Consider the following 22,156-nt stretch of genomic DNA (forward strand, 5'->3'; position numbering starts at 1 on the left):
GAGTGGCCAGAGTTTCCTGCAGATCCAGGAAACCTACCACTGGCAGCTTGGAAGGAATAGAGAGAAGACTGAAGAGTCATCAGCTGCTTAATTTTTCCAGCTCCCAGAGATCCAGGCTTTTCTTTTCTTTTTTTTTTTTTTTTAAGATTTTATTTATTTTAATTGACAGACAAAAATCACAAGTAGGCAGAGAGGCAGGCAGAGAGAAAGGGGGAAAGCAAGCTCCCTGCCGAGCAGAGAGGCTGACACAGGACTCAATCCCAGAACCTGAGATCCATAAACAGAGCTGAAGACAGAGGTTTAACCCTCTGAGCCATCCAGGTGCCCCAGATCCAGGCCTTTCTGAAGGGAGTTTCCTCAGACAGACCCCTCCCTGCACAATGCCCTTTGCAGCATCCCTGGCTGAGCTCCAAGCCGAGGCCAGCTGCCCCATCTGCCTGGATTACCTGAGAGACCCAGTGACCACTGACTGTGGGCACAACTTCTGTAGCTCCTGCATCCACCAGCGCTGGGAAGACCTACAGGACATCCTCCCCTGTCCCGTCTGCTTCCACCACTGTCCTGATAGGACCTTCAAGAGGAACGTGCAGTTAGGTCATGTGACCGATTTGGTCCAGCAGCTTCCCACCAGGAGGAGCAAGAGGAGACTGCAGGAAGGGAAAGCCCTGTGTGAGCAGCACGGTCAGCCTCTGTCCCTGTTCTGTGAGAAGGACCTGGAGCTGCTGTGTCCCCGGTGCAAGGTCTCCTCCGGCCACCTGGGCCACCCCCTGACACCCATCGAGCTAGCTGCAGCTGACCACAGGAAGAAGCTCAAAAGCTACATCAAGCCCTTGAAGAAGCAGGTTGAAGACACTGAAAAGGGATTACAAATGCAAGTCTCAAATTTACTTGAGTTGAGACAGAGGGTGGAAAATCGAAAACAGAAACTGCATGCTGATTTTGAACAATTTAAGCATTTCTTGGGAAAGGAGCAGGGTGCAGTCCATATTAGGTTACTAATTGAAGAGAATGATGTTCAAGAAAAAATAATTGAAAGCAAAAACCAAATGTCAGACCACCACTCCACACTAAGGAGTCTGCTTAGTGAAATAACAGAGAAGTGTTTGCAGACAGACCTAGATTTACTGAGGGGTATTGAAAGTATCCACAACACATATGAATGCCTACAACCCCCAGTGGCCTTTTCATATAAATTAAAGAAGGAGGTATGCAGTCTCCCCCCACAGTATTTTGGCCTGCAGAAAATGATCAGCACATTTCAGGTAGATTTGACCCTAGATCCTGAAACTGCTCACCACACTCTTCTTATCTCACAAGACAGGAAAACTGCAACATCTCAAATGAGACCAAGTCATGTTAGCAATCCCGGAACATTTACTTCTTACCCATCTGTCCTGAGTTGTGAGGGATTTGATGCTGGCAGGCGTTTTTGGCAGGTAGAAGTAAGAGGCACAGGGGAATGGTCCTTAGGTATGTGTAAGGAATCCTTCCCCAGAAATGGTATTCTTTCCCCAACCCCAAACAATGGCTGCTGGCAAATTCAGTTCTGGACTAGTACATTTGGCCCAGAGGATTCAGGAAACCTAAAACAGATTGGCATTTTTCTGGATTATGAGTTAGGAGAAGTTTCATTTTACAATATGAGTAATAGATCACATTTATATACATTCAGTGAAGTTTTTACAGAAAAACTTATACCTTATTTCTCTATTAGACCTTCTTCAGAATCATTCTCAATAAGTATAGTCAACGATGAATCCTGAACCACCTTGTAAAGCATCCTATGTGGTCCATTTTCTTCCTATGTTAATAGAAAATGCTTGTAATAAAGAGTCTGAGTTCATTTCTGATGTTTGAAGCTGATGTCTTTTTTAAAAAATGTATTTTAGAGAGAGAGAAACTTAGTAGGGGGGAGGGACACAGAATCCCCAAGCATACTCCCCGCGGAGCTCAAAGCCCAAGGTGGGGCGTGGAGGGTAGTGGGGGCTTGATTCCATGACCCCGAGACTGAGCCAAAACCAAGAGTCAGGCTCAACTGGCTGAGCCACCCAGGTGCCCCTGAAGATAATGTCTTTTAAGCCTCACCTCTCTGGCTTCACCCTCTGCCCCCACACCTGGATAAGCTGTTAGGACAGACTAGGTGTCCCTTCATGGGCTTGGTGGGATGATTCTAACCAAGCAAGGTCCCACTGCAGAGAAACTTAGCACCCCCTCGATACCTCCTCTAAACCTCCAAAAGACCCCTAGCTAGTCGTTTTTCTCCCTTCTCTCAGGCCATTTTTGGATTGGTAGCCATCCTGGTGTCCACATAAAGTCAGTAAGTGAGTAATAAACCATTTGATACTCTCCTGCTGTGTTTGTGGCCTGGGAGCGAGGGCAAGCTGCCCCAAAATATACCAAATGGCATATTGATTATTTCAAATTAAAGCTACTTAAAACACAGCCTATGCAAGGACAACACTCAGACTTTCCTGTTCCCCTGAAAGGAGGAAATGAATCTCTTGTGAAAGAGACCCACCCTGTACCAGGAGATAAGGAGACCTCCTTATCACCAGAGATGGGAAAGTTCAAGCCAAGAAGGCCGTATAAGGTAACCCTGGGTACTTTTCACCAGCCCAAATTCTGTTTAGAATTACTTACTAATTGAAACTCCCCAGCATAAGTTTTCTTTGTCCTGTCAACTCCTCACACACTTATTGTCTCCTTATGTAAAATGTATTTTAAAAAATGCCTGCTTTGGTAATGTGTTTGGGATTTAATTTTAATATAGGGCCTCCATGCACACATAATAAAATTTTGTGTTTTTTTTTTCCTCCTGTTCATCTGTCTCATGTCAGTTTAATTCTTAGTGGACTAAGGAAGACCCTGAGGATAGAGGAGAATTTTTCCTTCCCTTTAGCAGCATCAGCAATCTTGATCCCACAGCCAGATTTTGAGGGATGGGGTGGGTTTCTGTCTATATGCAGTAACTGTTACAATATTTAAAATATTACATAATCCCGGGTTAATTCTTAGGAGACTGTGATCCTAAGAAGCATGGTATATTTGCTTTTGTTTTCCAACTACCATAAGACATACCTTTTTTCTAAAATTATAATAATGTATTTGTAATTCCTTAATTTTTCTGGGAAAGGTACGGGAATATATTGCAATTGGTTTTGCATTTCCAATATTTACAAATAAAAGTTTTACACTACCGGGGCACCTGGGTGGCTCAGAGAGTTGCTCAGAGAGTTGAATCTCTGCCTTCGGCTCGGGTCATGGTCTTAGGGTCCTGGGATAGAGCCCCCCTCGGGCTCTCTGCTCAGCGGGGAGCCTGCTTCCCCCCACCCCCCGCCTGCCTCTCTGCCTACTTGTGATTTGTCAAATAAATAAAACCTTTAGTGCTCGTTTCGGCAGCACATATACTAAAATTGGAACGATACAGAGAAGATTAGCATGGCCCCTGAGCAAGGATGACACGCAAATTTGTGAAGCTTTCCATATTTTTATGTGCTACGGTGAGTGCTGTGAAGTATGTAAACCTGGCAATTAACAGACCTGTACCCCTGGGGATAAAAGTATATTATATGTTTATAAAAAATAAAAAATAAATTAAAAAAATGAAACCTTAAAAAAAAAAAGTTTTACACTACCAGTTCTTCCAAAAAAAACAAAACAAAACCCTACCACAAATAAATTCCCTTTGTCTTTACATTGAGGAGGCAGTGAATATTTTAAAATGATAGAAGAAATAGATCTACATATGCATATATCAAAAATATCTCTAGATGTGCGTAAGTATAAAAAAGCACAGACACAGCATGTTTTACTGTAATATAAATGAAGAAACAAAAAATTCCTATTCTTATATATTTATATATTAATAGTATGTTCCCGGAAAGATCCAGAAAAAACTTAAGAATCGTAATGCTTAGCAGCCTGATGACCGTGGCTGAGAAAGCAATTTCTCTTCCATTCTGTCCTTGAATGGATGGACAGTAATACACACTGAGGAAGTCCATAAACCATATACAGTTTCTGTTTCTCCACTCTCTGGACTGTCAGTTCTCTGATGGTGGGGACTCCTAATGGTATCTTTGCATCCCAGGCTTCTGGTTTAGTACCTCACATGTAGTGAGAGCTCATAAAAAGTCTGATGCATGAGCTATTAAATGAGATGCTGGGAATCACCCCACTTCTGAGTAACCTGTTAGATTGAGAAGGTACATTCTGAGGCCAGTCAGCAAGATCAAGTTCTTGAGAGATCAAAAAAACTAAACTTCAGGGATGCCTGGGTGGCTCAGTGGGTTAAGCCTCTACCTTCAGCTCAGGTCATGATCTCAGGGTCTTGGCTCTCTGCTCAGCAGGGAGCCTGCTTCCCCCTCTCTCTCTGCTTGCCTCTCTGCCAACTTGTGATCTCTCTCTCTCTCTCTGTGAAATAAGTAAAATAAAATCTTTTAAAAAAAAACAAAAAACAAAAACAAACCGAACTAAACTTCAGGTAGAACCTATTTCAGTGTTGGATACTTCCATCCACATCCCCCACCCTTAGACTCCAGGGATAGCCCTTCCTCTGCATTTCAGTGCCATCAAACCAGCAGAGAAACAGTATTTGTCCTTTATGTCTAACCTTCATTTCTAGTAAAGATACACATGAAGATAAACCTTCCATTTTTTTTTTTTTAACTAGGCTTACTACAAAAAACAGGCCCTACATATGAATGCTGTAATCATCGCTAGTTTCTAAGAAGCAATGACTTACCACTCTCCTGCTCCTGTTCTTTTTTTTATTTTCTTCCATCCTTTTTATTCTCTTCTCTTCCCTTCCTCTTCCCTCCTCCTTCTTTCCGTCCCCCTTTCCTTCTTTCCTGTTTAGAATCCAAATATACTAATAGGGATACCTATGCATAATTGAGTTTGATGCATTATCTTCTTTTTTTTTTTAAGATTTTATTTATGTATCTGACAGGCAGAGATCACAAGCAGGCAGAGAGAGAGAGAGAGTTTGGAGTTTTGGAGTTCTTGCATGAATGCAAGTCTTCAGTCTATCCCTATGTTTAATAAAAAATTTGCAGAGATTAATTTAGAAGAATAACAGCAATTTTTACAGTGGAGAGTCCCCTGGCAGGCATCGTCTTCACAAAGTGACCCCAGTTTCTGTTTCCAGTAGTGATGGTCACCAATAGCACGTGTCTTTTGATGTGGTTCACCAAGTGTTTAGCATCACCTCTCTGCTAATCCTGCTAAGAGGCAGACCTGAACCAAATCATGAGGGAACATCAGACAAACCTATCTGAAGGACAATCTACAAAATAACTACCCTCTGCTCTTCAAAGAGATTAGTGTTATGAAACAGACAGATGGACTGGAAACTCTTCCAGATCTTAGTATTTCACTAAGGAGATGTGAAATACACTACTTGCTCTGGCTTTCTCCAGCATTATAACTAAGTTCCTTCAATATTCCTACACCAATATCTAATACGTATATAAATATACAAAAAAACACTCTTTAGTTTGTATTTATACCAATAGGAGGAAGTTTGTGCAGTATTCTGCATGTTGTTTTTTTCACTAGAATATATCTGGAGTTTTTTTCATATCCATCTATGTAGATTGATGTCATCTATTTTTTTAAGCTTTTATAGCTTCTTATGAAAAGCCTGAATGAGATTTAGATTTATGGTAGGTTCTTTTTTTTTTTTTTTTTTTTAAGTCTGAGTAATTATTTTAGAATTGTGAAAGATTTTGTATTGATTTTCATACCTCCCTTATAAAATAGGCATAGCAAATACCACAATACAGGTAATTTTCTAGAAATAGAATGACAAGACTATCTTTTGGCAGGTGGAAAAAAAAGTAATAAAACCACAGTGGGGCATAAACCTATACGGTGGGAAAGACCTACCTACTCACCTAATGAGATGTGAACTGATTAAAGAAGTGATCGTTCCCTTCATTTCAAGGTTAGCCATATCACCTTACAACCCTTACCACCTTCTCCATTCAGTGATCCCAAGGTAGGTGAAGCTGTTACAACGCAGAACTCTTCACTCCCTCGCCTTTTGGAAGGGGAAGTGCTGGTGAAGCTTTTAAAACTAATCTCCAGGGAGTACACCTTAGTTTGACCCTCAACTTGCTCAAAGGAGTAAAAATACTAAGAATCTGAAAAGCCTGCCATTGGACATTAGATGCCCAACCTAAGCTCACAATGCCCTCACGGCTGAGGGAGGGCACAGCCTCAGGTACTCTTCCCCGGGTCATCTTCCGAGCAGGGTCATTGAGCATGCGCAAGCCGACAACCAACCCCTTTCCAGGGGATCAGCCAACCACCAAGCAGGATACATCGGCGCCGCTGGCCGGGGAGCTGGCTGCTTGAGGGTGTGTCGACGTCTCTTTCTTTCTCTGAGGCTGGTGCAAGCTTCGCGTGTCGTCCGTTTCCTGGACGACTGGGCTGCGTGCTCCAGGTCAGACAAAAGGGCAGGAGGACGGGCGGGCGAAGCAAGGCCTTTTCTGAGGTTTGGCTGAGCAGAGCCTTCCTGAGGGTCCGCTGGGTTCTAGAACTCGGGGTTGCGGCTTGTCCACACTCGAGTTTCCTCAGGCTCATAGAAAGTCTTTTTAAGAAATACTGACTCCCAGGCCCTCCCTCAGACTCGTTAGTGGAGGTGTTAGGACTGCGTTGACTGGACTTCCAAAGAGCTTCCGTCTCTGGCCTGTTGGAGAAGCAGCAAGGAGATCTTGACGGCATTATTGTGGGGGCCGTTAGGGGAAGATCCACCCCCAACAGCGCCAGCATCTCCCCGGCAGACTGACCCATCCTCTGGCCCTCACAGGGGTTTTGCAGGTAAGGAACTATCATTCACATTTTACAGATGTGAAATTTTGCTCAGATATGTTAAGTATCAAGTAAGGTCACAGCAAGGAGAACCTTGGCTGTTGGAACCTACCGCAAGACTTACCTTTTAGCTTCCTATTTATTCAGCCTACACTACGAATAGCCATAAGAATAAGAATAGGTAGTACAATTTTGAGGGAAAACAAGGGAGAATTCAGATCATGAACTCTACACTCCAAGGTCGCGTCATTAACCAAACGTTAACAAAAATAAATGTAAAATCTCCGCTGAGTTATGTGGTAGGAAAGATATGTGGAGCCAGAAAATAGGAGTTCTCTGAGATGTTGGTGTCCTCAGAGCGTTATTGTGAGACTATGGAAAAGCTATTCCAGTGCTTGAAGTGGAACAATAATAGTATTATATTTGAGTTCAGAAAGCATAGATAGAATTAGGGAATTGGTAAAGGGAATGGAGTAAAGGGGGTAATAGAAGCTTATGTTTGTAGCTTCAAATAGGAAAAGGAAAACTTGGGTTTTGACCTCAGTCTGGAAGATGAGTTAAGACAGTTACGTGGGTGGGGAGGATCCATTAGGAACTAGGGTTCGTGTGGGAACAATCACCCACGTCTTTATTTTAAATGATACACTCTTTTAAAAGCAAAATGATTGGTGGTGCCTGAGTGGCTCAGTTGGTTAAAATCTTCCAACTCTTGGTTTTGGCTCAGGTCGTGATCTCATAGATTATGGGATCTGGGATGAGCCTCAGCAAGCTCCACCCTCAGCCGGCAATCTGCTTGAGGATTCTCTTTGCCCCTGATCTGCTGCCAGGCACTCTTTTTTTGTCTCTCAAATCAGTAACAAAACTTGGAAATAAGTTTTACTGTTCAGTAGGTGAGTGCATAAATAAGATACTCTTAAGTAGGTGAGTGCATAAATAAACCGGGACACATCCCGGAGAGGGACTCCTGTGCAGTGTCAAAAAGAAGTAAATTATTTAGCTGTTACTTTCTTTTTCTTTTGTGTCTGAGGTACTTGGCACACCTCTTCAGAGAAGGAAGAGGTAGACCAGACAGAGTGGTAGGTGGCAAAGTAAAGTTTAATGAGCGATAATACATAGCTCCTAAAAAGGGAGGGGACCCAAAAGGGTTACCAGTTCAGAGATTAGATCTAGGAGTTTTTAGGAGCTTGTTGGGGGGCTGCGTTAATCTGATTAACCCGCCATGCATCTGTCACCCATTCAGGTTTTTGTCATCTACCTTTCACGTGAGGAGGGGTGGTGGGCTCTTTCTAGAATGGTGTAAGATCCTTTTAATGGTGGTGGGTTTTTTTTTTTTTTAAAGATTTTATTTATTTATTTGACAGAGTAAACTATGACATTGGAGCAATAATATTAGTATTTCAAATTATTTATGAAGCTCCTTACATACACCCATATTTTTCCCATATTTTTTAATTATAAGAAACTTAAAATATATACATAAGTAAAGAGAATAGGATAACAGATGCTCATAAGCAGTAATTCTCAATAGTCATCCACATGTGGCCAGTCTTGTTTTATCTTCCAACTCTGGTTCTGCCTCTCCTCTCTTCACTTAGATAATGTTTACATAATGTATTATTTGAAGACATATCACTTCATCTGAATGAACTTCAGTACCTATCTCTCTTCAAGTAATCTTTCCACCCAAAATGGGACTTGAACTCATGACCCCGAGATCAAGCTCTGTGGCTGAGCCAGATAGGTGCCCCCACCCATAAAAAATTCAACCTAACACCAAGATCAGCAAATAATCCCTCTGTTTTCAGATTTTCCAAGCTGTCGCACAGTTTTTATTTTTTTACAGTTGATTTGTTGGGTATAGGGTCCAAACAAGATCTGCCCAGTGATGTATTCTTATTTATGTATGTGTGTTTTCGTAATACAGATGAGAGAAACAAGATTCAAGGAAGTTAATAAGAAACTTGTCTAGGGGTGTCTGGTGGCTCAGTCGGTTGGGCATCTGCCTTTGGCTCAGGTCATGATCTCAGGGTCCTGAGATGGAGTCCCGCTCCAGCTCCCTGCTCAGAGGGAATTCTGCTTCTCCCTCTGCTCCTCTCTCACACAGGCTCACTTACTCTCAAATACAGAAATAATAAATCTTAAAAAAAAAATAAAAATGAGTGAATGGGAATCCTGGGTGGTTCAGCTGGTTAAGCCTCAGACTCCTTGGCTCAGGTCATGGTCTTAGGGTCCTGGGATGGAGCCCTAAAGTGCTCCGGCCTCAGTAGGAGCAGGGAGTCTACATGAGAGATTCTCTCTCCCTCTCCCTCTGCCTCTCCCCACTTCTCTGTCTAAAAATACGTAAGTAAATTAGTAAATAAATGAAATGAAAATGGCCTAGGTGGTTACTATGAGGAATACTCAAGTTCTTAGGCCAAAGACACTTCTATAATCACAGGAACCTCCCTCCACACCTCCATCCATCCATTCCATCCATTGTCCATGCCCCTCACACTTACAGGAAGAACCACCTTTGCGAGCTAGAGTCCTTTCCGCTGCCCCTTCCCACAGCTAATGCGGGTTTCCCTCCTATATGTGGTTCTCTGCTCAAATGAAGGGGTGTTAGTGGAGGCTGCTGCTGCAGGTCAGCCTGGAGATGGGAGGATGTGGGCGCAGGAGGCTGGAGCGGGAAGATCTGTGGGCCCCTGAGTTAGTACCTGCAAGAGACTGCGCCTAGAGAGCGCACCTGGTCAGGAATAACACTTGGGCTTGGCTTATTTCAAAACATGTGTTAAGTGTTCCCTGTCTCTCAAACAACCTTGTACAGAATCACCAGAAATGCTTGCTACACACATAGTACCCAGGTCCCACCCTGTCCTAAAGGGGAATTAATATCTGTGTGTGACAAAGCCCAGAGAGGGGTGGGTCTGACATTGAATGTGGAACTCTCTATACAGGATGTCTTGGTAAAAAGTGGTTTGTGGGGGCGCCTGGGTGGCTCAGTGGGTTAAAGCCTCTGCCTTCGGCTCAGGTCATGATCCCAGAGTCCTGGGATCGAGCCCCACATCGGGCTCTCTGCTCAGCAGGGAGCCTGCTTCCTCCTCTCTCTCTGCCTGCTTCTCTGCCTGCTTGTGATCTTTGTCTGTCAAATAAATAAATAAAATCTTAAAAAAAAAAAAAGTGGTTTGTGGTGGGGAAAGTGGGGGGCTGAGAGCCATGGGCCTCTGTACGCCTGATTCTGAAGCCCCGCGTGGCCTTGGTCTTAATTTAACCAATCTGTTTTCTTAACAGAGCAGACTTAAGTCTCAGGTCAAGTAGTTTATCCCAAGTCACAGCTTGTAAAGGGAGCACCAGGAATCTAAAACTAACATTTAATGAGTTCCTGAACTGGATGTTTAAAGGTCGTTTAGGATAAATAAGGATCCAGCCTTACTGTTTCTGGTGGTTAGTGTGGAAGACAGTGTGATCTCAAACCACAACACCAAGACTTCCAGAGGGACGTGTCTGATAAGAACCTTGAACCTAGGGTATTGAGGACAGACGGGGATGTGTGAGATCTGAGGGAAGAGGAGGAAATGGGCTAGAGCTTTGCTGGACCTTAGTCAGCAGTATGCCAGTGTTGTGGGGCCAGAGGTTGGTCACCTTGGAGAAAGTGAAGAACTGAGGCTGGAGCTAGCTTGGGGTGCGGGGAGGGTAGCAGATAAAGGGTCAGACCATGGAGGGGTCTTGTGGGCCCAGTAAAGGATTTGGGTAACTGAGCACTCTCTAAATCCTGCACCTGTGTAAGCAGAGGCAGAAATGCCGGGAGCAGGGTTCCCGCACGCTCCAGGTCACATGGTCATCCTGAAATGTCTACAAGTCTGAAACTCAAAAAGTTATAAAATAAGTCTTTGATAAATTTGGTGCAAAATGTACTTGGCAAAACTTCATCTGACATGAAGCTTTTTATAACCTATAAAGGATGGTTTTAATTGTTTTACTGGTTTTGGGTTTCCCATCCCAAAATATGCTCTTTGACAGTGTAAAGAGATTTTTTCAAGCTAATTACTTTCAAAAGACAGCAAATGCTGGAGAATCCTTCCTTAAAAATAGAATAGATGTTGCCCTTTGTAAGGGAAATTGAAATTCCTCAGAGAAATACCCATTTGTAAGGGTTTCTTGATCTCTATCAGGAAGAGGGGCAGGACTAAATCTCTGGAAACCCTTATCTTTGGAGAGTGCTAGGATTCAAATCTGCCTAACCTTGACCTTGTTTACTCTGCTTAGCTTGATAACTTCAAACTGGCCCCCACTCCCACCATCTTTTTCTACCTGGGATGGTTTCTAAGGTGGAGGCTTGGGCCATTTTGGGGAGTTACTCAGTTTTGCTCAGTATCTCCCTTGGGTACAGGATGTACGTATATTATAAAAATTGCGTGTTTTTTTGTGTTAATACATCTTTTGATTAGTGTGGAGTGTTGGCCAAGAACCTAGGAAGATAGAGGGAAAATAGTATTTCCTCCCCTCTAGGACCAAAGATGAAAAAAGCAAACCAAATTTGGTATATGTGAATTCTGAGCCATCAGAGAAACTATGTTTCAAGCTTCAAAATTGAGGAAGTTTCCAAAATACTGTAATCTCATAAAACAAAAATTTATAGTGTTGCTAGAGTTCTACTTACTTGATTCTAAGAGTTTGGGATTATAGGGGAAGAAAAATTCTCTCTGTGCTTTTAGGTTCTATGCTTAGTGTAAGAATTGAGGTAGAATAGATTAACAGGAAAAAATTTAATTATGTATTTGTGCACAGGAATGTCACAAAGATAGACTCAAAAGACCACCACGAGATTGAGACTTCATACCATCCAGAGATCAGGACTTCTGGCATTGAGGGAGGCAACTCCTAGGAAGATGAGTGGGAAAAAACCTGTGGTAAACAAAGGTTGTTATGTTACACACATAAGTTTTGTAAAGTTTTTTCCAGCGAGATAAACACAACACCAGGCAAAGTGGGTGCAAGGCAAGATTTATTAAAACGCTCTCCAGCGAAGTTTCAGGGCTCAGGAGAAGGGGAGCCAGGAAAGTTGCGCCGGGAGGAGGTGGGCACCCTCGGGCGAGGTTCGGTGACTCTGGAAAGCAGAGTGGCGGAAGTCGCGCCCAAGGCAGGGAGGAGGGGGCTTTTAAGGGGTCTTGGGGAAAGCTCAGGGGTCTTTTGGCAAGTTTCCCTTATTTGGATATCCCGCCTGCTCGTCGGGATCCCATTGGTCCACAGGAGGCCGGGGCGGGGGTCTCAGGTTCCTGCTTGGGCCTTTGTTCTCCTGTCCGAGCTCAGGTCTTGTGGCGGGAACTTTCGCCATCTTTGGTAGCCCTTCCTGCCAGCCCAACATTCCGACCTTTTGCTTAATATAATGGTGTCAGGGGCGTCGACTCGGTTCTGGCTACTTCCTGCTGACAGGGGGCGTCGTCATGGGGGTAGTTGGAAGTGGGCAGAGTAGGGCTGGAGGAGGAGTTGATTGACAGATACTCAGGCAAGTTCTTGTAGGCGACCCTGCAAGTACTGGAAAAGACAGGGAGCAACTGAGATTAGAAGGAGGATTATGCATACAAGTCCCGCCAGAGGGAGCAGCCAGGTTACCCAGTTGTAGGGGTCCAGGCCCCAGGAGGACGTGTCTCGCCGCTGTGCTTGGATCCAATCCCTGAGTTCTTTGATCCTGGAAGTAACTATACCTGATTGGTTAACAAAGTAACAACATTCTTCATTTAATAATAGGCAGGTCCCCCCCCTTTTCGGCGGTCAGAAGGTCTAAGGCCCTTCGGTTCTGTAGAGCTAAGGCTGCCAGGCTGGTGACTTGCGTCTGTAGGGCTGTGAGGGAGTCAGCAACCCGTTCCGTGTCATCATTCAGGGCTTGGGAGAGTTTGTAAGAAAAAAGTCTATGGAGGTTCCTATCCCCGCTGTTCCAGTTGCCACCCCTGTGGCTATTCCTGCCCCTGTTATGAATGGGAGGAAGGCAGCCCTTCCTCCATGGTGTTGGGGAAATAGGATGTACAGCAGCTGGGATTCAGAGTAGATGGTGGTAGAAGGAGATAGTAGGATGAATATACAGCCCAGGGAGTCGTTAGTGGTCAGGCAGCGATAGATTCCCTGAGGGCACAAGAGAAATATTCCCGAGGGAGTACAGTACAGGAGGGAGGAATTAGTGATATGGCAGCTGCGGTGGTAAGGGAGGACACATTAATAATAGGTATGTTTCCCCCCATGGGGCCCATATGGACCGTATTATTTGTGGCCCTGAAGTTGGGGAGTGGCCAGTCAATAGGGAGGGGTATCCCCAGGATGTAGAGTGAGGTAAGGTAGATAGGATAAAAGAGGCGGGGAAATGGCTGGAGGGCTATGATTTCTAAGAAAGGGCGGCCATATAGTAATTCAAATGGGCTTAAGCCTGAAGACCTGCGGGGCGTAGCCAGGAGTCTGGTGAGAGCCATAGGCAGAAGTGTAGGCTAGGAAAGATGGGTTTCTAGGGTAGGTTTGGTGAGTTGGGCTTTGAGCAGCCCGTTGGCCTTTTCTACCTTACCGATGACTGTGGGTAGTATGGGATGTGAAGTTTCCAGGTTATGTTGAGGCTCTCAGCTACCTGTTGGGTTACACTGGAGATGAAGGCAGGTCTGTTGTCTGACTGGAGGGTCCGGGGCAATCCCAACCTCGGGATGATGCGCTCGATGAGTATTGTAGCCACTACGTCCGCTGTTTCCCAGGCCATGAGGTATGCTTCGATCCAGCCTGTGAATGTATTTTATGGCGAGGCATGGGAGTGAAGTCCAGTTGTCAGTCTTCCCCCAGCTGATGCCCTCAGAGCTGTTGGTTAGGCCCTGGTCTGCGGATTCCTCCTTGTGAATTCACAGCGGAACAGGTTTTGCAAGCCCTGTGGACAACTTCGATTACCTTAGATAAGGAAGGATGATAGAACAATGGCTGAAGAAATTAGTGGAGAGCCTATGGGCCACTATGGAGGGATTGGTGGATGTCAGTAATCAAGGTGTGCACCAGATTGCCTGGCAGGGCAATCCTGTCCTGGATGTAGATCCACCCCTTATCTGGCAAGGGTATAGGCAGTAAAGTTGCAGGGTTTAAGTGGGGGGAGGTAAAGAGAGAGAGACATGCGGGTTTTCTAGGAATAGCAGGTGGAATAGCTGGAGACGAGGGTCAGATGGGCCAGGTATCGGTGGCTAAGGAGATCTGTGAGTCGGCAGGAGAGTAGACCGTGATGGGCTGCCCTAAGGTCATGTTGAGGGCCTTAGAGGGGGGTACTTGATATCCCTTGGCCCCCAGAAAACTAAGTAGGGTGGAGGTGTCGTCTTGGGAGACCGAGAGGGAGGGGCTACAGAGGAGGAGGTCATCCACATATGTAGTAGAGTACTGGCCTTAAGGACGCACTGCTGTTAAGTCTGTAGGCCTGGCCGAAAATGTGAGGGCTGTCCCTGAACCCCTGGGGTAGAACAGTCCAAGTTAATTGTCCAGAAGCATGCGTGTCAGGATCCTCCCAGGTGAAGGCAAAAAGAAAATAGGAATCAGGGTGCAAGGGGATGGTGAAAAAAGCGTCCTTTAGCTCCAGTACAGTAAAGTGAGAGGTGTTTGGGGGAACGCAAGACAGTAGGGTTAGGAACGACTGGGTGGAGGGGGACCATGACCTCGTTGATAAGCCTAAGGTCTTGTACCAGTCGATAAGCCCCTGAGGGCTTGCGTACTTGGAGGATGGAGTGTTACAGGGGGAAATGATGGGGATCAGGAGTCCCTGACGTTAAAGCCGTTCTATGATAGTTTCAGGCCCTGGCGGTGGGCTAAGGAAATAGGGAACTGAGCTTGAGGGAAACTTAGAGTTATCCTTAAGCTGTACTTTAACCGGGGTAAGGTGGGAAGCAATGATGGGTTCTGAGGTGTCCCACACCTGAGGGTCTACAGTAGGTAGGTCATCTGGAGTGAGGGTCGAGGGAGTGGAGAGGTGTAGGATGAGACAGGTTGAGGTGGATAGAGGGGAGGAAGGGGAGAGGCAGATAGTTGCCCTTAGTTTCTGGAGAATGTCCCTACCCAGTGGAGGGACCAGGCAGGAAGGAATCATAGGAACGAGTGGGGGAAGGGAAACCCATCCAGGCTACAGGTAAGGGGAAGGGTCACCCTAGGATTGGAGGAGGTCCCATCGATCCCCATAACAGTAATTGGTGAGGTTCAAGTAAGTCCGGAGTAGGAAGGCAGAACAGAGTAGGTAGCCCCCGTGTCCAGCAAAAAAGAGATGGACTTACCCACTACCTGGAGCATAACCCTGGGCTCGGCCTGGGTGAGAGGGGTGGCTGAGTCTGGGCTTCGTCAGTCGTCCTCCAATCCAAGCAGTTGAAAGGCCAGACTTACTATCTCGGGGCGTCCCCCACGTTGAGGCGCCGAAGATATCCCGAGGTTAGGGCAGTCGGATTTCCAGTGGCCCATCAAATGGCATTGAGGGCAAGGCCGAGTTGGCGGCTTTGGATTGGGGCACTGGTGAGCCCAATGTCCCTCGGCCCTGCATTTGAAACAGGCCCCCCGGTGGGGTGCGATTGGTTGCCCCTCTCTGCTGGCTCCCGGAGCCGGCCGGCCGCAGGGCTGCTACCAAAGCTTGCGTCTGCAACTGAACCTTTTGCTGGAGTCTGGCTTGTCGTTTAAGCTCAGCCGCCTCCTCACGGGAATTAAAGACCTTAAATGCCATTTTCACCAAGTCAGAAATGGGGGTCTGAGGGTCCTCCTCAGCCTTCTTTAACTTTCCCTATATATCTGGTACCAATTGAGAGATAAAATGAGTAGCCAGTACCGTGGCCCCCACAGGAGAGGCAGGGTCCAAGCGAGTGTACTGGGTTAAAGGTTAGGTCAACTGGTTAAGAAACATGGTGGGGTTGTCGTAGGGGCCTGGACAATATCCCTAATCTTGTCGTAATTAACGGCCTTATTAGAGGCTGGCCACATGCCTGCTATGAGACACTGGACCATGCGGTCGCGGCACCAGTGGCCATCTTGGCCATCCTGATAATCCCAACCTGGTTCTACAGCTGGGACGGCCCGGGCTCCAGCATCAGTGAGCTGGACCTGATCCGCGTGCTCCCGGGCAGCAGCCTGGATGCGTTCCCTCTCCTCTGTGGTGAGGGTGGTGGTCTGGACCACATGTAAATCATGCCAGGTGAGCTCATAGGCTTGGGCTAGATATTGGAATTCTTTAATATAGTTATCAGGACTGGCCAAAAAGGAGCCCAAACGTTTCTCAATTTGGGAAAGGTCCTGTAGAGAGAAGGGCGCATGAACTCAAACTTCCTCAACTCCAGCAACCTCCCTTGGGGGGCAGACTAACTCAGCGGGGGGGGGGGGGGGGGGGGGGGGCTTTCGAGCAGCCACACAGACACATTCAGGCAGTCAGGCACTCTTCAACTTCAAACAGATTGGACACCCTCCCCTTTGGGTATCCCTGGCTAATGGATGGTGATCAGTCTCCCCTTCCATTCTTTACGAAAGGATCTAGCTCAAACAGTAGCCCTGCGGCTGTTACAACAGAATTCAATTAAACACAAAAGGTGTTTACCAACAGATTTCAAAAGCGTAAACCTAGTTCTGGGGACCAGCGCTCGGGTATTTTATCCCATTCTGTTAAAGGTTACCAAAGACTTTGAATGCTACCTTAAGAATGACCCATTAAAACTCCGAGACACACAATTAACCAACAGTTCTAGTCATCTCTTTGCTAGCAGACTTTAACAAATAACAAGAGCCTATTTGACCTTCAGTAAACTTTGATTGGAGTTTCCCGTTTACTGCGGATAAATTTGTCAGGAGTTCGGATAGGAGTGGGGAGGGGAGAAGGAGGGGTTGATGAGAGCCCCGGTTCAGAAATCCTGAATTTAAGGGACCTTGGGATGAAGGATCGTGGTAAAGAGGAGGAGGAGGAGGAGGAACCAGAGGCCCTCTCGTCAGTGGGTGGGTGAAGCTCTCTGGGGGTTCAGAGAGAGGAGACGGGGAGGAGAGGTCCAAGTCTTTGGGAGCAGTGGGTGGCAGGGGAGTGGGCCAAGAGGACCTGAGAGATGGAGCAGTGAGAGCAGAGAAAGGGGCGAGAGTGCAGAGTCCAGAAAGCTGGACATAAGGAACCTTGGCCCATCTGCCTTGATGTCTGCCGAGGTTATTTAGGTCCATGAAAGTCTGATAGTTAACTACGTGCCTTCCGGAGGCCATTGGGACTGATTGTCTAATCGGTATTGTGGCCAAGCGACAGTACAGTAACGTCGTTTTCGCAGGTCCTGGTCCAGTTCCAGGGTTTTAAGATTGGCCAGCAGGCCTAAAACACCCCCGGGATGTTTTAGGGTCGAATTTGGATTGGGAGGTCCCCACGATTCGTTGCCGGGCAACCCAAGGGCTGGAGGAAGGCGTCCCCTTGTCCACCACTGGGTTGAGGAAAAACTGTGTCGACTGCCATAGAGGTTAGGACGTCTCGTCTCCCAGCCTCTCGGAGTCACGGAGGTCACCTAGTGACCTGCGGGGTCCACCCTGACGCGGTTGCAATTAGGGCAGGGCTTTCCGGAAGGAGGCCCGGAATCGGGGAAACTCAACACAGCTTCGGAAGTGGCGTTCGGAAGGGCAGGTCCGGTTCAGCCAGGGAAAGGAGAGAGCCTCCCCACTGTGTGGGCGCTCAATCTCCTTCCCGGGTTTCGGTACCAAATGTAAAGTTTTTTCCGGCGAGATAAACACAACACCAGGCAAAGTGGGTGCAAGGCAAGATTTATTAAAACGCTCTCCAGCGAAGTTTCAGGGCTCAGGAGAAGGGGAGCCAGGAAAGTTGCGCCGGGAGGAGGTGGGCACCCTCGGGCGAGGTTCGGCGACTCTGGAAAGCAGAGTGGTGGAAGTCGCGCCCAAGGCAGGGAGGAGGGGGCTTTTAAGGGGTCTTGGGGAAAGCTCAGGGGTCTTTTGGCAAGTTTCCCTTATTTGGATATCCCGCCTGCTCGTCGGGATCCCATTGGTCCACAGGAGCCCGGGGCGGGGGTCTCAGGTTCCTGCTTGGGCCTTTGTTCTCCAGTCCGAGCTCAGGTCTTGTGGCGGGAACTTTCGCCATCTTTGGTAGCCCTTCCTGCCAGCCCAACAAGTTTCTTACATGAAAAAGTTCTCTTTGGTAATAACTCTCTTTTTACTACGGACCTCATATAATGTAAATTCCCTATTTATAATTGCAGATTTCCCCCACGAATGGGGAAATTATTTTTTGAAGCCAATCAAGATGGAGGTAAAAGGCCTTTCTTGATTGAATCTCGATTGCCTTTATCTCTAAATAATTCACATACTAATGGCATGTAAAATGAATTCCTCCAAGTTACACCAATAGGTGACCAAGGCTGTGCCTTAATTTGGGTTGTTACACATCTTCCTGTCCCAGAGCTCATGAGCTTGCCACAGCCAACTTGGGGTTAATGGGAGGTTGATGGGATACAGAGATTGAGGTACTGGGTGGGTAGGAATAGATGGGGCATGGGAACAAAAGACGGGGGTTAGTAAAGGATAATCAGACTAGACTCTGGTAAGTGGGTAGGACCCCCTGAAACAAATCCAGAGTTTTTTATTTTGCTTTAAGGAAGTAATGACTTCTCTGTAGTAATTAATGATGTGAGGAAATAATTCTCCTGGGAGAGCTGCTTAGCTTGGCTTTATTTTCTATTTCCAGAGGCTGAAGAGTAGTTGTCTAGCTGAGTTGTGACTGGCTACAGATGCGGAGGAGCTCCTGGTGGCAGCTGGAATTAAAAGGCCTGAAGATCATACTTCAGGAGATTGCAGTAGAGTGACGCCTGAGATTTTAGGGTGTATCCAGTTCTCACTGAATACTGGGTCCACTGAGCGTGGGGCCCACGCTCCTGAAGGAAACCCACCTCAGTCCAGGTCTTCATTCACAGCCCAATGGCAGTCCCAGCAGCCCTGGCAGGACTCCAGGCAGAAGCCAACTGTCCCGTCTGTCTGGATTACCTCAGAGACCCCGTCACCACCGAATGTGGGCACAACTTCTGTCGCTGCTGCATCCAGCGGTCCTGGGCTGATCTCAAGGACAGGTTCCCGTGCCCTGTGTGCCGTCATGCATGCCAGGAGAGGCACTTGAGGAGCAACACCCAGCTGGGAAGGATGATTGACATTGCCAAGCTCCTCCACATCACCAGGACCAAGAAGAGGAGGCCGGAAGAGAAACATTTGTGTGAGAAGCACAACCAGGTCCTGACCCTTTTCTGTGAGGAGGACCTCGAGGTGTTGTGTCCCACGTGCACACAGCCCCCTGACCACCAGGGCCACTTGGTGAGGCCCATGGTGGAGGCTGCCTCTCATCACAGGCAGAGGCTCAGCCGTTACATTGAGCCCTTGAAGAAGCAGATGGAAAATGTTCAGAAATTAATAAACATTCAAAGCAAAAAACCCTTAGAGCTGAAAGAGAAGGTGGAAAATCAAAGGCAGGAACTACTCTCTGAATTTGAGTGCTTGAAGCAATTTTTAGACCGTGATCAAGAAGCCGTTCTTTTGAGGCTAGCTGATGAAGAGAAAGACATTCAGCAGAAACTCAGTGCAAACATCACCGCATTTTCAAACTACATCTCCGTACTCAGAGGTCTGCTTAGTAAAGTAGTTGAGAACAGTGTGCTGTCTGAAGTGGAATTGCTGTCACAAATTAAAAATTTCTACAGGAGGTCTGAGGATGAAATCAGTCCATCAATTTTCTCAATCCAGTTAAGAAGAGAAGGCTGCAGCTTTCCTCCCCAGTATTCTGCTTTGCAGAAAATTATAAACAAATTTAGAGTAGACATTATCCTAGACCACGAGACAGCACACCCCAACTTGATTGTCTCAGAGGATAAGAAATACGTGACGTTTTCGAAGAGAAAACAGAATGTTCCTCATTTTCCAAAAAGGTTTACAGCCAACACAGTTGTCCTGGGTTTTCCATATTTTTACTCTGGCAGGCATTACTGGGAGGTAGAAGTGGGAGACAAATCTGAATGGGCTGTGGGGATTTGCAAAGACTCACTCCCCCCTAAGGCCAGGAGATCTCCGCAGGCCTGGCAGGGCTGCTGGGTGATTCAGCGGCAGGAAGATCGCTATGAGGTGGTGGGAGCCACGGCAACCGTGCTGCTTTTGGCTGTGAACCCCAGAGGCATTGGCATTTTCTTGGACTATGAGCTGGGTGAGATCTCATTTTATAACAGGACTGAAAAATCTCACATCTATACTTTCACTGACACTTTTACTAGACCTCTTAGGCCTTATTTCTATGTAGGACCTGATTCAAAACCTCTCAGGATCTGTATGGGGACAGATTGTGAGTGAAAACTGCCTGGATCATCTTAGTAGTTAGTTAGTTTTAAAGAATGGAAGGTGGATGGGCTAGTGTATTAATATGTCAGTAAAGCTAATTTTTCCACTTCCCCCAGTTTTTTTTCTTTCTCATTTTAATCCAAGAAGAAAGTTCTATTTTGTTTCACCAATTCTCTAGAAAACAGTAATGCCTCTCTCCAGGAATAAAGGTGTTTGCTGGGTCTGTGGGTGATAAGTTTGTCAGAGTGTAGATGGAGTTTGCAAGGGATTAATAACCAAAACAACTGGTCACCTTAGCCTCAGCTCTGAACTTGTGCTATTAAAACATTGTGCTCAGGGAATGTGGGTGGCTTAGTCAAGCGGTTGCCTTCCACTCAGGTTTTGATACCACAGTCCTAGGATCAGGCCCTGCCTCAGCCTCCCTATTCAGGAGGGAGCCTGCTTCTCCCTCCTCTCCCTTTGCCTGCTGTTCTGCCTACTTGCAGGATCTGTCAAATAAAAAAGTCTTAAAAAAACAAACTGCTCTTGCTGCCATGTACAAGTTGTGTACTAGACAGGAGCCAATTGTAACCTTGGTTTTCTCTAAGCACTCAATTTGAAGGGGTTGGGGGTGGGCATCAGAGAGAGCCTTTAACATACCAGTGTTTGACAGCTTCTCCCCTTACCCCAAGGAGCCAGCTGCTGGTGGCACTTGCTACATCTGTTTTCTTAGAAACCCTTTACATAGTTTTCATTTCATTCTAAATTGCCTCCCCCCTTTTTAAAAAGATTTTATTTATTGAGAGAGCACAAGCAGGCTCCCCATTGAGCAGGGAGCGTGATGGGTGGCTTGATGCTGGGACTCTGGGATCATGACCTGAGCCAAAGGGAGACCCTTAACGATGGAGCCACCCAGGTGCCCCTAGTTCTTTGTTTTAGACATTGTGGAGAATTGGAAAGTCTTAGTAATAACAGATATAGTTAGATACCATGCCAGAGAATAAAATGGATCACCAGGTAGTAAAAACTACTCAGGAATGATGGCATATTTATTTTTATTCAGCATTTTCTTAAAAGTGTAATAACTAATTTGTACTGATCCCTGACTGTGTGTCTCAGGAGTTAACTGTTTTTTCAAAGCAAATGCTATGCTGTTAAGGATGCCTGCTCCTGTTTAACTCCCGGACACTACTGAATTCACCAGAAGGACCTAGGTTCTGCTCATTTTCTGTGATGGACTTAAATTAATTACAAGTTGTAGATAATACTTACTTTGCATGACAACGAAATTTTATATGTATGTGTATATGCTCCAAACTTTCATATCTTTCCCTGTTTTGAATTGTATATCATTTCCTCTTTTTATTTCTTCTACCAAAAATCTTTATATTTTTTAAGAAAATAGACATAATGAATGTGTGAGTCATGTTTTAGAGCTTGATTTGAACAATTGAAAAAGACATTCCTGACTGAGGGAAGTGGGAATACGGTGGCATGTTAAAGATATGCTTAAAAATACATGATTCAGGAAATATTCTAATTAGAGATTCTGGTGAAATATAATCGGTGCAATTTTGTTTTTATAATTTACATTTATAAAGAACACCAGCAAAAAAAAAGAAGGGAGGACAAAGTGCAATAAATGAAGCCAAATGTCAAGCCAGATGTGACAAAATGCTGATTAACTGTGGAATCTAGATGATGGTATATGGACATTTCACTTCATGTGCTTTTTCTATTACTTATTTTAAAATAAAAAGAACAAGCAAAGGTGGTTTCCGTTTGTGTTCTGGGGTAAGGTTTTTGGTCCCCCCTGAAGTTTGAAAGGGTGCATTTGCAGTTGAATGAACCTGTTTATTCCTCCATCTTGTGTTGATTTTGGCTAGTTCCAAGTTTCATGAAAAAACGGGCTGTTACTGAACTACAAATATTAACTGCCCATTTCCTTAGAAAGAATGCAAATTGGATATCTTTTGAGCAGTACCTTTCAGATGGGTGGCCTGATGGGCTTGTCTGTTCAAGTGGGCTCTCTGTTGGCTTTGTATTTTTTTTTACTGCAGTA

General features: G+C 45.9%; 1 protein-coding gene and 1 pseudogene across 2 annotated transcripts; both read left to right on the forward strand.

The window, feature by feature from the left end:
• The first annotated feature begins 380 nt into the window (after positions 1–380).
• LOC309863901 (tripartite motif-containing protein 75 pseudogene) lies at positions 381–1,763 on the forward strand (annotated as a pseudogene). Its single transcript has one exon. The product of its transcript is annotated as a tripartite motif-containing protein 75 pseudogene (transcript).
• Positions 1,764–6,335: 4,572 nt separating this feature from the next.
• On the forward strand, positions 6,336–21,864 carry LOC309862863 (tripartite motif-containing protein 75-like). The gene is made up of 2 exons (XM_082727246.1): positions 6,336–6,825; positions 18,488–21,864. The coding sequence occupies exon 2, from the start codon at positions 18,718–18,720 to the stop codon at positions 20,125–20,127; it is 1,410 nt and encodes a 469-aa protein (XP_082583372.1). The 5' UTR covers positions 6,336–6,825; positions 18,488–18,717; the 3' UTR covers positions 20,128–21,864.
• The last annotated feature ends 292 nt before the right edge of the window (positions 21,865–22,156 follow it).

The sequence above is a fragment of the Mustela nivalis genome, assembly GCF_964662115.1.
Source record: "Mustela nivalis genome assembly, chromosome: 4".
NCBI classification, from domain to species: Eukaryota; Metazoa; Chordata; class Mammalia; order Carnivora; family Mustelidae; genus Mustela; species Mustela nivalis.